This window comes from Musca vetustissima, unplaced genomic scaffold (genome assembly GCF_032173495.1).
Source record: "Musca vetustissima isolate MV318-11 ecotype Yass unplaced genomic scaffold, APGP_CSIRO_Mvet_v1 utg21637, whole genome shotgun sequence".
NCBI lineage: Eukaryota > Metazoa > Arthropoda > Insecta > Diptera > Muscidae > Musca > Musca vetustissima.
The window spans coordinates 332,172-348,991 of record NW_026885325.1 but is presented as its reverse complement, the minus strand read 5'-3'; the positions used below and the strand labels follow the sequence as shown (position 1 = coordinate 348,991).

The following is a 16,820-nucleotide window of genomic DNA, read 5'->3' as shown; positions in this document are numbered from 1 at the left end:
ATACATAACTGATGTTTTTTTATAAAGTATGGAATATTACATTGTATGGGAGTTACCAAAGGAGTGAACCGATGGGTCCCATCTTCGAACTTTATATAAATTAAAAAAAAATATGTATTATGTTGTGCGTATTTAATATCAAATCACACTTTCCATACGATTGTTGTTCGATTAACACATTCTCACAATTTTGACCCTTCATAGAGGAGGTATCAGATGGAATGGACCGATTGGTTCCATCTCCGTAATAGATCTAGGATTGGTAAAAAATATAACGATGTGCAAGGTTTTGAAATTTTCAAAATGTGGACCCTTTGTAGGGAAGGCACTAGAAGAAGAAGGACGGATAAGTCCCAACACTATACAAGTATAATTAAAGTATTAGATTATGCAAAGTTTTGTTTCAATCGGATGCTCTGTTTGTGTGATATTATAAAAAGCATTTTTAACAAAATTTTTTGACCATTTTTTTGGGGGAGTTACCAGAAGAATTGATCCGATTTTCACCAAAATCTAAATTGATTTGAATTTGAAAGAAATGTTATGCTGTGCATTGTTTCAACCAAATTGAACACTCCGATTGCTTAATATTGGATTTATAAAAATTGAAATTGTTGATCCAGGATTGGTATTTAGGTTGCGCATAGTTTATTTCAAATCGGATAGTATGCTTCGCATGATATTAGAAAATTCATTTTCAACAAAATTTTGACCATTTTTTGTGAGAGAGGCACATGAAAAATCCATTTTCATCTCCGAGCTCGATTTAAATTTGAGAGAAATATTACGATGCGCAATGTTTGGATGATGCGAGGTGCATCTTAAACATCAAAAATTCCTCAACAGAATCTACGAAACCAAAATTGCACATAATTGGATGTTACAGTATCGGAACCATAAACACCATTCACAAAATTAGCCGCTTGGCTTGCGTTTTCGTTTTGTCAAAGAAAAACTTTAAAATGTACCGAATTTTCTCTTTTTTCACTTCAATTTTTTTACTGCAAAATGCCATCCTTCTAACCATATAAAAAAAACCATATGCCGATAATATAATGGGTTTGTTTTCCCCCAATCTAATATTTTGATGAGGCTCATTTTAACTGTAGCAAAATGATATTATATCATTACCAAAGATATAAAAATACACATTTCTATTGGAACATGAAAAAAGCATTCTCTAAAAATGTTCTCACTGTTGGTACTCAACCAAATATTTTTCACGCTCTATTGGTATTACAAAAAAAAATATTTAAAAGCATTTAAGCATATTTAAAAGCATTTTATGTACCGTATCGGTACATAAAAAAGTCCTTTAAGAAATACGCCCGTGGTATTTTTAGCACAAATTTAAAAAAAAATGCCAAGTTAATATATATAATATAATTTATTGACACTCATAAAGACTACATATCTTCTCCTTTCCAATAGTGAAAGATTCATTCAAATCTTTCCAGTCATCACCGAGATATGGCCATTTGAAATTGACCATGTGTCAAAATATAGCTGCTACACGATTCTGTTTGCCTGGTACGGCAAATGGGAAAATCAAAGAAATTGCAATTCTACAAAAACAGAAAAATACAGATGTGTGTTGCCAGATTGTTTTCTCTGTGTTTCCATGTTCGTTTGCGAAATTATGAGCATACTTTTAGGCGGCAATACATCCTGCAGTTTTTTTCTGTTTTTGAGAAACTGTAATTTCTTCAGTTTTTCCATTTGCCGTACCAGGCAAACAGAATCGTGTAGCAGCTATAATTTGAAACATGGTCAATTTCAAATGGCCATAACTCGGTGATGAATGGAGATATTTGAATGAAATTTTCACTATTGGTTAGAGGGAGTGATGTCGTTTTTATGTATTTTAATAAAATGCAAGAAACAAGCAATATTCAAAGTTTAAATTTTTATTTGACTAAAAACTGAATTTTAGAGCAGGGTTTTAAGAGGAATATTATAGAAATCTATTCTATAATATTCTAAATGAGGCTATAAACACAGTGATACGGTAAAAACGTGTCTCATCAAAATATTGGTTCTAAAACCCTTGTTTCTTTCCTTGTTTCAGGATAACTGAATTTTAGAGCAGGGTTTTAAGAGAAATATTATAGAATAGATTTTTTATATGGCTAATGAGGCTATAAACACATTGATACGATAAAAAAAAGTGTCTCATCAAAATATTGGTTCTAAAACCCTTGTTTCTTTCGGCCTTCTAATACACCAAAGGATCAAAATTTTACAATTTTGTAAATGTTATTTGATGCTAACCTATTTAAAATTCAAAGATGAGGTCTATGGGGTAGCCTCTTCGGGTACCACTCCTCAGCCGGTCAATTCTATGATAAAAACTTATATCCTATATATACAACAAATAATAAAACCAGTGTGTATAATTCCGTAGACCTCCGCAAACCATAGGCTAAGGCAACATCGAGCGACATTTTTTGACACTGGTTTATACTAAGTTCCAGGCGTATAATTATTTATAAAGCCAAGCCAGATCATGTTATTATCTCTTGATTCCAAATCCAAAAGTCAACATATTCCAGAACCTAAAAAGAAAAAAAAATATTGTTTAATTTTTTGTACACATTTATATAGAAAAAAATACTTTACCTTTTTGTCTTCTTTTTTTCTCCTTCAATTTCAGGGGACAAACAGCCTTGCATCTAGCAGCCCAACATGGCCGACGCGATTTGTGCGTAATGTTAGTTGCAGCCGGTGCTAATGTTGAATTACGGGATATGAATGGCAATACCGCAATGATGGTGGCATTCAATAAAAATCACAATGAAATCGCAACATATTTGGAAAGTAAGAAGAACAAGAAGAAACAAATTAATACAAATAATATTATAGGAATACACACAACAACAACAACTAAAACAAGAACTGCTGCAACAAACAAAAAGACCACTTAATTAGAAAAAATAATTTAAAAAAAATATATAAGTATATACTCATACTACATATACATAGAAAATCAGCAACAACAACAAAACAATCATTAGTTTCTTAATTTCTAAAAAAAAAAAAAAACAAATACAAAAATAGTGTAATGTAAAATAGTAATTATTTTTTAATTTTTTTTAAAAATTCTCAATAATAATTGTGTCTGTAGTTTTTGAAAAAGCAAATGGTAGTCCCATAATGAATAAATAATTTAATTAATCACCGTAGATGCTAGATGAAGTTAAAAAACAACAACAACACTTTACAATAACTTAAACTAATGACAAACAAATAATTTTTTTCTATTTTTCCCCCACATTTAATGCACACGATTTTTTTCATTTGGATGTATGTTTTTTCCTCTATAAAATAATAATAATTATAATAATAACAACAACCAACAATTTTCTTATGACACCAAACACAATACTGAAATATAAAAAAAAAATCTAATTATAAATTTTATAAATATTAAAAACAACATTCCATTAATTATAATTTATATTGATAATTGTAATACTTAATTAATAAATAAATAATTTTACTCCTTTAATTTTTTGAATTACTTTTTAAGGCCAAGAGCGATTTTTACACATGGGAGATAATATGAATATGAAGAAAAAATAAATACACATTTTTAAATTTAAGTTGAGGTTATTTGAAAATATAAAAAAAGAAATAATTTATTTTAATATTTTTTTTAAATAAAAATTAAATTAAAAAATAGTATGTATGATAAATATGACGATCTTCTTTTCAATAGTTATTAAGGTAATTAAAAAAAATTTGAATTTAAATTAAATTTAAAAAAATATAAATTGTTATTTCAAAGCAAAGTAAGCAAGGTAATGGTCTAATAAAAAATAATATATTATAATAATTATAAACAAATTTTAAATATATTTTCTAATAATTAAAACAAAATTCTTTAAGAATTTCGCTCTCATTACAAAAAATAAGGCCCTTAATTAATTTGCAAAAAAAAATTAAATATATTTTTTGGAAACGATTATTGTGATATAAAATTAAAAAAAAAATAATAAAATAAAAACATAAATGAAAAAAGACATAAACATTAAAAATTGTTAACAAAAATAAACAACGTAATTGATTTATACAATTTTGGTAATTTTCCCTTATTTTATTACTTTGAAATGGAAGTTGATATTATGCGAAAAACACTCAAAAGGAATTAAAGAAAATTAATTTTTATTATTATAAAAAAAATCCTAAAATATAATAAAATATTAATTAAGAGCAAGACATTTTCAGAAAAAAAAACTCCTAAAGGAATAAAATAAAATATTCTATAACAGACAACTAATATTATTTAACTTAAAAAATGTTTAGTAATCCACGATCTTAAATTTAAAAAAAAATTAAAAATTCAATTAAAAAAATTAAGTCACTGGCGTAGATTTTCTTAAAAATATTTTTCAAGCTAAACCGCAGGCATATATTTTTGCAAAATATTATGTTCAACCTAAACATCGGGTGTAGATTAATTAAAAATATTATTTGTTTTTTAAAACTAATCAACAGTCATACAAATTTTAAAACTTTTTTCCGAGTTAAGCCACAGGCATAGATTAAAAAACGTATCTCATATGGACTGAGAAATTTGTTTCTATACAAAAAAACTTTATCAGAAGATTTATGAGTCGATTATGGAAACAAACCAAACTCCATTAGCGATTTCAACTAGCAACGCCACTAAAATAAAACTTAACATTATGAATATCAACTTTTCAACTGAATTTTGGAAACATTAACATAAAATTAAAAAACATAAACATAAAATTAAAAAAAAAATCAATTAAAAAAATCAGGGCACTCTCGTAGATTTCTTTCAAAATTTTTAAACTACGCGTAGATTCATTATTTGTTTTTTTTTTCATAAAAATATTAAAATTTTTTCCGAGTTAAGCCACAGGCATAGATTAAAAAACCTACCTGGTATGGACTGAGAATTGTGTTTCTATACAAAAAAAAACCTTATCACAGTTGAAGAATTATTTTCATAAGAAAAAAGCTTTGCATTAGATTCATTGATAAAGTACCACAGAGCGTATTATTGCTGTCATAACTCATACGCCTTAAGTATCTCAACTGAATTTTGGAAACACAAAAAGATTCAAATAAAAAAACTAATATATATATATATATTTAATTAATTCACGGTCTTAAAATTAAAAAAAAATACATTTTCAATTTAAAAAAACCAGGACACTGTCGTAGGTTTTAATAAAAACATTTTTCAAGCTAAACTTCAGCCTTATATTTTTGCAAAATAATTTGTTCAAACTAGACGTTCATTATTTTTTTTTTTTTTTTCAAACTAATCCACCTAAGCTGAGAATGAGGATTTTTTTTTTTTTTTTTTTTTTTTTTGCATACTAAAGAAAGCATCTCGCCTGGGCGTTCTATACAGAAAAACACCCTTTTTGTTTTTTAACTTTCTGTACAAGTTCCAATACAGTCGAAAGGACTTGTACGGGTTCTAAATATTATACAGAGTAGCTTTAAAGCCGACATTTATTGTTGAACAAGGACGGAGAACAATATGAAATTTTCAAACTACAACAATACAACGAGTATACACACGATACTTTTGTTGTCAGCAAATTAAACACACTTTAAATAATTTAAATTCAAAATTCAAATTTGACTCTGTCGGTCTTTTATTTATTGTTTTAAATTGCTGAAATATTAAATACAGTTACATTTTCTTGATCTGGCGATCCACTTTTTACAACTACAAGAAGAAGAGTAGCCTGACGTTTTGTGTTTTGATAGGACCTCGTCGATTAATTATCGAGATCGATGAGGTCCCGAACACATTCTTAACTGGAAATTCATTTATCAAAAAGAAAGACTCAGCTCTTATAGAAATACGAATAAAATTGAAGTAATCTAAAATAAATTTAATGATGGTGGTACAACAGTGCGTATTATTGCTGTCATAACTAATACGCCGCAGTTATCTCAGCCGAGTTTTTTATTTATTTATTTTTTTTTTTTTTTTTTGAGATTAGACACTGATATATATAAATATATTTTCTAAAGCCGCACATTTTTTTAATTATTATTTTGGCAAGCTAAGGGCGTAGGTTTTATTCAAAATATTATTGTAAAAAAATTATTTTTCAAGCTAGCCACAAGTGTAGATTTTATAATGAAATAAATTATTTTTAAACAAGCCACTAGGATTGTTTTAAGGGAATGTTTTTTAAACCAAGCCAGTGAATATTGTAAAAAAAAATGTTTTCATAAAATCTACTCTTCTTGCGCAAGCCCAAAAATATTTCGAAAAAATATAAGCCAAAACATTTTAAAAAATATACGCCAGTATCTAACCTTGTAAAAATATTTTTTCTTGTAGAGATTAAAAAAATATTTTTTTTTTAAGATAAGTTACCGGCGTAAATTTTTTAAAAGACAAGCCACCCGTGCAGAGTTTATTTTCATATTTTTAACGCTGAACTAAAGACGTGGATTTTTAAAAACATATTTTTTCAAGATGTCATGTCGTATACAGAGAGTTATATCAATTTGTACTATAAATTAAATATTCTGAAAGAAGAATATAACAATTTTACAATACAAATGCCTATCTTGCTTAAAAAAACATATAAATAATATTAAAAAAAGACCAAATAAATTAACAAAAATATATATAAAAAAAAAACATTTGTAAAATAAATCACAATTTATTTAAACTAAAATTACACACACCCACTCATTTTTATTCCAAAAAAATATATAATAATTAATAAGATTTAAAAATTCCCTAAAAATTATGTTTCAAACTTATGTTGATAAATAAAACTGGAAAGAATAAAAAAAAAATCTGCCAGAAATTATAAAAAAAATAGGGAAGAAACTCAATTTAAAAAAAATTAAAAATATATATTTTTTTAATTTGACTTCCTTCAAATGAAGAAGAGAAGAGAAATATTTAAAAAAATCATTTAAAATAATTAATTACCATATTATTTAAGGTATTTTTTGCTTGTTTGAAAAAAGAAACATAAGAAAAAAAACAAATTAATTGAAAAAAAACAATCTATTGCAAATTTTATAGCCCCTAAAAATTTGGCAATACATTGTTTTTGAAAACACAAAAAAATTGAAAATCTTCAGTTCTACTTAAAAATAAAAAAATCCTTCTCAAAATATACCCAAAAACTCTCTCCACAAAAACAAAAAACTCAAATTATATTTGTAGAAGACGAAGACAATCTTTATTAGAGAAATAACAACTAATAAAAAATCCTAATATAGATTAACAATCAACAAAACGATATTTCAAAAAAAAAACTCATTGATCGTCTATTATGATTTTGTTTCGATTTTTTATAAATTGCTTAAAAGATAAGACCATTTAAAAAAAAATGACTTAAAACCTCCTTAACCTTTAACTCTTTTTTAATACAACAACAAAACTGTATTTTAAAAAAAGTAAGAAATTACCTACTAAAAATAACAACAAAAGCAATTTAGTATTTAATAATTATTTGAAACATTAAAAAGAGAAATCGAACGAAATTTGTCAAACAAAAAAGAAAATGTATTTTATAAAAAAAACCTAAACTTCCTATAAAAAAGACCCAATTTCTCAAATTAAACTAAAAACTACAACTTAAAATTTTCATAAAAAATATTTAAAAAAAAATAAATTTTGAAAAAAAACTATGACTTTTTATAAAAAATATATTTATAAAAAAATAACAGCACCTTTATAAAAAAATATTTATTTTTTAAATCGAAACACTTATAATTATATAAAGCAAATGAAAAAAATCACTTGTTCGGAGTTTAACCGGGTCCAAGGAACTAATAACTATTTTACGAAAATAAATAAATAAAAAAAAATTGCAAAGAACGAGAAAAATATAAATCAAATTTCTTAAAGAACCAGAACAAAATACTTTTACTGAAAATTTGCTTTCAATTTATTTTATCAAAAATGTGTTTATTAAAAATATGCCAATCTTTAAAAAATCAAATATCTTGAACTTTTATAAACTTTTTTTTAGTATTTATTTTGTCCAACCAAATGAGAACTTTTTTTAGACTATGAGAGAAATTTTGGAAATAAAACTTTTTCAAGATACGCCATAAACCAGAAATTAAAAAAATATATACATACATTTGTTTAATTTTTTAACAAAACAATTGTCTTGTTTTTTTTTTTAATGTAGCCGTAAGTTTAAAAATGCATATTTTTCAAACTATGACATAGACGTAGATTTTTTAAAAATATTTCTAAGCTAAACCAAAGGCGTAGAAAAAAAAAATGTTTTTTTCACGGCCATTCAAAGACGTAAACTAAGAACAAAATATTTTTTTCAGGCTAGCCATAGGCGTAAATAAAAAAATATTTTTCAATTATTTTAAAGCAAATGGATTCTTTTGGCGTAGCCATTTGAAAAGACAAAAATACTTTCTAAAAGAATTGTGCAGATACATTTGTTATTGTTAGTTGAGCACTATTAAAATCTGCTCCATTTTAGAAAATATTTGATTTTCTGACCGTTATATTCAAAATTAATTTCCATAGTTTATGGAGAGTTTTTGGCCAGTATTTGTTTCGGAATAATTAATAATTAAAAAAAAAACAATAAAATATAATTATATCTAATATCGGTATTAAAAAAATTTGACAATTGTTTTGTTTACACAAATGTTTCGAGATCTCATCTGATTTGAAAAATAAATACTACAAAGAAAAAATGATGTAAATATACAGTACGAGCCAACCTTCGAATACATTAGATGTATAGTGTGGGAACATTTCCTTTTGGAGATAATTGCATTCTAAAAGTTGGCTGGTTTTTATAAAGCGTATTCTCTTAAACTGCTCCATAAAAAAAAAAAACAAATTATTAAAACAACATTATTAACATAATAACAATGGATATATGGTTGCTTAAATACAACACAACACGTACTGTATTTCTCGAAATTAAAAAAAAATATTTTGTAGAAACAATTAACAACATTTTGCTCTAAATTATTAAAAATTTAAAAAAAAATGAAAGAATAATTTTTGAATAAAAACATTAAATTTGTTTTTTTTGTCTTTGTGAAAAGAAACAAAATCCAATACATGTAAAAAAATATATATATATATATATATATATAAACATTTGTAACGAAAGTCTTATGATTCTTAGAAGTTAAGAAGAACACCATTAATGTTTTTAATTTATTATTATAAAAAAAACAATATCTGATTTATATACGTCCATATATGATTTTTTTTCTTTGTTCTAAAAACGAAATGGATTTTGGTTCTTTTTTTGGTTGATTTTTTTTAATATTCAAATGGTTTTTGTTATAGAAATAATTATTAGATACGATATATATGCAAAATGGTGTATTGTAAATAATTATTAAAATTGTATTTATAATTTAAAAAAAATTTAAAAACATTTTAACTATTTAATAAATTATTTATAAAAGGTAATATATATTTATTTTATTTTTTATTTGTGAATCTATTTAATTTTGGATTTTTTGATGATTTTATTTGTTTTGTTTTTTGGTTTTTTTTCTATATTATTCATAAAAGTTAGGTAATATATATTTCAGTTTTTTTTTCTGAGATCAGAGGTCCCCGAAAATATACTACATCCATCTCATGATACTACCCTCAGGATGTTTGATATTGAGCATAGGATATATTCGCCTTCATTTCGATATAGCCGATATTCCTTTTTTTTCTTCAAAGAACTGACTGAAATTTAAAAGTTCAGATTCTAATTGGCTCATTCCTATCAAAAAAAAGGGACGTTTTTTTATTGTTCTCTCGACCATCTGTTGCCGACTACCTCGCTGTAGAACAAACGGATTTAGCCAATGAAATAGCCAGTAGGTGGTTGCACAGATCTCTCAATCGGAAGATTGAACGACTGTGAACCCCCTGTTCGTCCGCTATCTCGTTCCCTTCTATGTTACTATGTCCTGGAACCCAACATAATTTAACTACCCGCCGTATATCATGCAGAGCAAACTTGCAATCAAAAACTGCTTTTGAGTTTATAGTGCACGACTTTAAAGCCTTGAGTCCGCCTGCCTATCGACATATATATAGTCACCGGTCCCGTATTATCGGTTTATATGAGTTGTATATTTCTAATTCCCTACAGTAAACACCTGCGCCATCTTTGACCCGTCTGTGAAAAATGACAGATCAGAGGTAAGGAGCCACTAGTCTTTCTCCTCAAAAAATCACAACCTGGCGTTATGTTGAGGATACTAGCGTGACCACAGTTCAGCAATTTCCAGGCATCCGTTTCTCGGAGTCTCAGGACACATCTAGCAGCCTGAAATTTAATCAAAGTGTCCAGTGGTTGGAGATTCAAGATCGCATTGAAGGCTGCCTGCGGTGTGCTTCTTAGGGCTCCGGTCGTCAGGATCGAAGCCAATCACTGTACTGAATTTATTTTTTTCAGCAGTATCTTTTTGTTGACCCCCTGCCACCATACAAAGCAACCATATGTAAGAATGGGGAGAACGACCGTCACATACAACCAGTGAATGGTCTCAGGTCTTAGTCCCCAGCTCTTACCTATGGAGTTCTTACAGGAGTAGAGTGCTATCAGTCCTTTCTTAGAGCGTTCCTCAACGTCCCTATTCTACGTTAATTTGCGGTCAAAGATTGTATCAACGTATTTTGCTTCTTCAGTATTTCGTATTTTGTTTCTTAGTGAAGAGCACCAATTCTGTCTTAGTGGGGTTTACATCAAGACTCTTGGCGTGTGCCCAGTTGGACAGAGTTGAAAGGGCAACCTCCATAATATCTGAAATATTCCTTAGAAATTTCCTACCAACTAGCTGCTGATGATGCATCAGCATAGGCTACAACTTTTATTTTTTGAGCTTACGAAGGCAGAATGGATGTCCTATAGCTTCACCTTGTTGATTCTATTCTTCTCGATGCACACCCTCATTATGGTCCTTACAACTAGGGAAGTGAATTGACAATAGAATATCAAGAGTCTCACTACCAGAGTTTGTGCACCTTCCGTCACTTCGCTTAATATTACCTATAGATTTTGGATCTCTAGATAGGACTCTTCGAAATCTGGCCGCTTTCGTTGACTTCTTCGATTGACTCACTGTAGCAGAACCAAAACTCACGTTTAGCCTTCTTGATTTCACTCTTGTACCTATTGAACTGTTCTCTATAAACGTCCCAATCTGTATTGAGTTTTGTCTTACTAGCTCTATTGTATGCTTTCCTCAAGGATGCAAGGTTTTGTGACCAACGTACTGGCTGAGATTTTTCCCAGGGTATGTTAAAGGACATGAAGCCTTATAGCTCTTCAGAAGAGTGACCCTGACATTGTTCACAGCTTCCTCAACATCCTCAACATCCTCAGCCTTTATGAGATATTTGTGACACAGGCTTTGAATTTGGCTTTGAATTTGCCCCAGTTTGTCTTTCGAGGATTCCTATAAGCCTTCTGTTTACCTCTGGAGGTAGGAATCTGGAAAAATATCAGTCTATGGTCCGAAAAGAAGCATTTCTCGACGACTTCACAATCACTCTCAATCTTTAACGAACGTTGGTGCATTGCCCCTATTACATATTCTAAGATTATAACTAAGTATAAAATCAAAAATGGACTCACCTTATTGGTGTTGCTGTTTCCCCAGTGTATGTGATGTGCATGACTACCGATGATAAGGTCACCAGTGCTACTCATCTCTTGATAATGTACATCAACATCGGGCGGATCAGGAGCCTCATAGGGGAGATAGACTGCAGAGACTATCAGGGGTCTCGAGCTACCCCTATCCAGCCTGACTGCCGTCATAACACCATTTGCTGAAATTAGAAAGAAGCATTAAATTATGTTCTTTTTTTGGCTAGAATACACATTCTTACCTTCTCCCCGTGGAGGCGGTCAAAACCGTGTATTTTTTGTCACTCAAGCCAGTCACTTTATCTTTGTAGAGATACGGTTCCTGGATGAGCCCGATGTCAGTATTCGAAGAAGAGAGGGTGGGAAGCAGTTCAGCAGCTGCTGCTCTACAGTGATGTAGATTAATCTGCACCACATTTAGCGCTTGCTGTGGCCTGCCTATTGTTTTAATGGCGGGAGACGGAAATAAAGTTTCACCATCCCATAAAATATCTCCCCCTTGTAAACACATCATGGTCCACACCCTAAATGGTCCTCGAAAAATTATTCTTTTAAAAATCCAAGCTTCGGAAGACCTTTTAAAAATTAATTTTTCAAAAAATCACCCTTTGAATGGTTTTGAGCATTCAATGCTTCCACTTTTGAATTCCATTGAACCTAAAAGAAAATTAAGTGCTATAGAAATTTTTAACTAGATTAAAATTTGGAAAAGTGAACTTACCAAAAAACTTTTGGGGGTGGGGAGGTGACCATGTGCAACTTCAGTGGCTTAAAATTATTAGCAGTATTTCATTGTTTAGAAAAGAGCGGAGTCGAGGGCTAAAATTATTGAAATTTTGATTAGTTCAAATTTTAAATATTCGATTAGCAAAAATAAATTAAAAATATTACGGAAAATTATTTGTTTACTTATATTTATTTAATTTTTTTTTATATTTAAAATATTCCTTTAATGTTAGAAATATTTAAATATAAAAATAAACCATCATCCTTAAAAATTATTTATTTAAATTAAAGAAGCCATAAAGGCAGATTTCAATTAAATTGTTGTGTTTTATTTTCTTAGTACTTAAAAGTTTTCCCTTTTATGAAATTAAAAAAAAAATATTTTTAAATTAAATTTCATTTTAAGAAATTACTTAAGTCTGACTATTTAGAAAAGTACGAAAAAACAGCAACAAACTAAAATTTAGAAACCAAAACTATTCACCTCTAGAAAAACTAAAAACTATGAATTGAAGCAGTAACAACAATACGAGACGAATTAAACTAAAATTCTATTAAAAAAAAGTATTGTAAATAAATTTATAAAATAAATAAAAATAATAATTATTTCTAAAAACACTAATAATAACATTACTTTCTCGAAAATTGTAGCCCTTAGAAAAAAGATCACTAGAAAAACAAACAGACAGACAAACAAATATTTTAATATGATATGTATGTAAATTAAAAAAAAAACACACACACACAACACGAGGAAAATTAACCATATAAACGAAATTATTCAATAATCTTAAATTTTAGAAATTTAAATTAATAAAAATCATTATTGAAATAAAAACATAAACGACAAAAAACAAACATAATAACTAATAAAAAAATACTGCACTGCAAGCACTGAGGAATTTGATTCAATTTTAAATTATAAGAAAATAAAATAATAACAAACTAAAACTACTATAGCAACAAGAACCCAAAAAAATTATTCAAAACTTTTATTTAAATTTCAAAAACATAACAAATTGATTTCTACAACATTTCTCAAATCACACCACATTCACATTCAACTCTCATTTATTTTCTAAAAATACATAGTTTTAAGATATTACTCCAGGCCACAAATATATTTTTTAACCTTAACATTGGGCTCTGTGTTAGGGTTAAATACAATTTTTGTTGGTTAAACATGAATTAATTTTTTTATATATAAATTTAAATCATTTTAACTTACACAAGTCCATAATACATTTTTCAAATATTACATACAGTCACAAAAATAACATAAAACCTTTATAAAAATACTAACTTAAAAGAAGACTTTTTTTAAAAGATAAAACTTATCATAGAAACTCTTAAAAATATAAAAATAAAACAATTGTAAATATTAGCAACCTTTTTTGAAATTATAAATTTATTTAAAATTAAAAACAAATTAAGTCTTAATTCGAAATAATAAAAATCTAATTTTTCTCATTAAAAAAGAAATAATGTGTTTTAATTTTTAAAGGAATATATGATCACTGGAAAAAAATTAAAAATTGTTTCCTTGAAAATTGATTAATAACTTCATCAGTTGGGATCGTGATAAATGATTCATTAATAAAACCACCTGTTGAGACATTGAAAAAATTATTCTTTAATAAATCCTACGTCGTGTTCTTGAAAAGTTATTCTTTAATCAAACCACATCTTTCTTGCGCCCTTAAAAAAATATTCTTTAATCAAACCACACATCTATTGAGTCCTTAAAATTTATTCTTAAATAAATTCACGCCTCCGTTAGGTCCTTGAACAATTATTATTTGACTAGCATATGCCCGCAACTTCCTTAGCAAATGTGGGAATTATTTAAAAACCAATACCGAACAATTTCGTATTTCCAAAACTGCCTACATAACCCAACCCTAAACCCCAACAATGATCCTAACTTCAAATTTCAGAGTCCCAGCTCTATCAGTTCACCCAAAATTTAAACTGTACCAAAATCTAGTACAATTTATTACCCATAAGTATGAATTTCCAAAACTACATCCATATCCCAATCCAACACTCCAACAGTAACCCTATTTCCAAATTTCAACTTTTCAGCTCAATCGTTTCATCTAAATCTACATTTGGTACCATTTTGTGCACATTTGGTCTGTTTCAGAACTTTTTTAATAGTAAAACTAGTAAAAGAGAAACATTTCAAAATCGCTCTCAGAGTACAAAACAATTTGAAATTTCGGAAAAATGTGCCAAAATTAGATGGCAATACTTCAAAATCAACATAACAGCCAATCAGAAGTTGGCATTCCTGTTTACCATTTTTACTCGTTCAAATTTCTCGAATGAAAAGTTAAAAAAAGACGTCATTTTGTTTTGTGTTCTCTTAAATTTGGTTCAATGTTTTACCAGTTTTATAGGTTCAGGAACGGGTTTCGAGTAAAAAGTTGCAATACTTGTAAAATTAGTAGATTCTTGTAGGTTCTGGAACGGAACTATTATAACGAATTTTCAAAACTTTCTACAAACCTCAATCCTACACCCCAACAGAGATCCTAACATCTAGTTTCAAGATTCTAGCTCTATCGGTTCACCCAAATCCAAATTTGGTACCATTTAGTACATATTAGTACGAATTCCCAAAACTTTGTTCATAGCCCAAGCTACACCCCAACAATGATCCTAACTCCAAATTTCAGGATCCCAGCTCCACCAGTTTTCCTAAAATTCAAATTGTACCAAATTTAGTACACCTAAGTAGGAATTTCCACAACTACATCCATACCCCAATGTTACACTTATTTCGAAATTTTAGCATTCCAACTCTATCGGTTCACCCAAATCCACATTTGGTACCATTTTGTATGCATTAGTACTAATTTTCAAAACTTTGTATATATCCCAATCCTACACCTCAACAGTGACCTTTACTCCAAACTTCAGGATTCCAGCTCTATCGGTTCACCCAAATCCAAATTTGGTACCATATAATACACATTAGTACGAATTTCCAAAATTTCCTATATACACCAATCCTACACCCCTCCAACTCCAAATTACATTGTTCCAGATCTATCGGAAAATCCAAATTATAGTACGATGCAGTACTTTTCGTACAAATAAGTACAAAATTTCCAAAACTACGTACATATCACCGACGGTAATGTTAATACCAATTTCCAGAATTCCAGTTCGATTTGTACCTCCAAATATAGTACCATATAGTACTTTTCGTACACATGAGTACACGCTTTCAAAACCATCTCCTTACATCTATCCTACTTCTCAACCCTAATTTGCATTCCAAAATTCAAGTTTTTAGCTCTTTCCGTTCACATGCTACGAAATTGTACCAAATGTAGTACATTTTAGTACTTTTCGGATACATATAGTTTGAATTTCCAAAAAAATTCTTTCAAATTTAAGAGTTCTTGCTCTACCGGTTCGTACTTGCTAGTACTTATCTGACACCCTAAAATTTCAAGATTCTAGTTTCAACCGTTTCGTCTGGGCGTTGATGAGTCGTTAAGTCAGTCAATCAGTTAATTTCTTTACTGTTTTATTAGATAAATCCACGCCTTGGTTGAAAATTATTCTTTAATCAAACCCCGTCTCTGTTGAGTCCTCTCGGGCGATTCTTGAAGTAAATCAAACAAACAATTATTATGAGGTAATTAACTTTATTTAAATCAAATTGTATGCCACGCTGTATATTTTTTCTTCTAATATAATAAATGTGGTAAGGCAAAAAATATGTGCTCAGAGTGAGGGAAACTTAAAACTTAATATCGTATATAATGGGAGTATATAGAGTAGTAGACTTAGAGTAAAGGCTTATCTTAATAATAGAACAATAATAATTAATTGGATATGCTTGAAATAAAATTGTTACTTCCGTTGTATATAAACTTTTGCTTAATAACTAAAATAGGACAGACAAAAAATGAAGGGGAAATTTCACACAAAATATGGCAAGGAATACAACATTCATTAAATAAAATTAAATAAAAAATAAACTAAAATTTGAAATAAAAAAAAAAACAAAACAAAAAAGTCCACTTTCCAGTTTTCATAAAACAAAAACAAACAGAAATAATATACATGTCACGTGTGTAATAAATTTCGTAATTGTTGTTTTTCTTTTTTATCTTAATTGTAAATCGATTTCTGATATGATTGTCCAGCAATCCAAATTGGATTTGAATTGACTCGTTGTTCTACATGATAACATGTACGCTGAGCCAAACAGTTATAATCCACATACTGTAGGGGATATATTACACCATAACCATGTTGAGATTTTAAATTAAAATGTTCTGACGTCACTCGCTTTTGGCCAAAAAATGTCTTTCCGCCGTAACCACCATACTTTGGAAATCTATAAATATTCTCTTCTCTCCCGTCATTAACCACATCCAATGGCAAGCGTTCAATATTGTCATTTTGTAATAAATTAATTTCCATATTATTGAAATTATTATTTAATTTTTGATTATTACG

General features: G+C 28.5%; 3 protein-coding genes across 3 annotated transcripts in view; all 3 read left to right on the top strand.

Annotated features, from left to right (window-relative positions):
- LOC133332514 (eye-specific diacylglycerol kinase) overlaps positions 1 to 2,840 on the top strand; it is a gene marked incomplete at both ends in the record, with an annotated part of 149,838 nt that extends 146,998 nt beyond the window's left edge. Inside the window, one exon of the mRNA XM_061540915.1 lies at positions 2,654 to 2,840. Within this exon, the coding sequence (XP_061396899.1) occupies positions 2,654 to 2,840 (187 nt within the window). The remainder of the gene's footprint in view (positions 1 to 2,653) is intronic.
- The window catches only part of LOC133332524 (26S proteasome regulatory subunit 8), a 272,100-nt gene that overhangs the window by 17,153 nt on the left and 238,127 nt on the right, over positions 1 to 16,820 (top strand). The window lies entirely within an intron of this gene.
- The window catches only part of LOC133332525 (farnesol dehydrogenase-like), a 428,435-nt gene that overhangs the window by 260,518 nt on the left and 151,097 nt on the right, over positions 1 to 16,820 (top strand). The window lies entirely within an intron of this gene.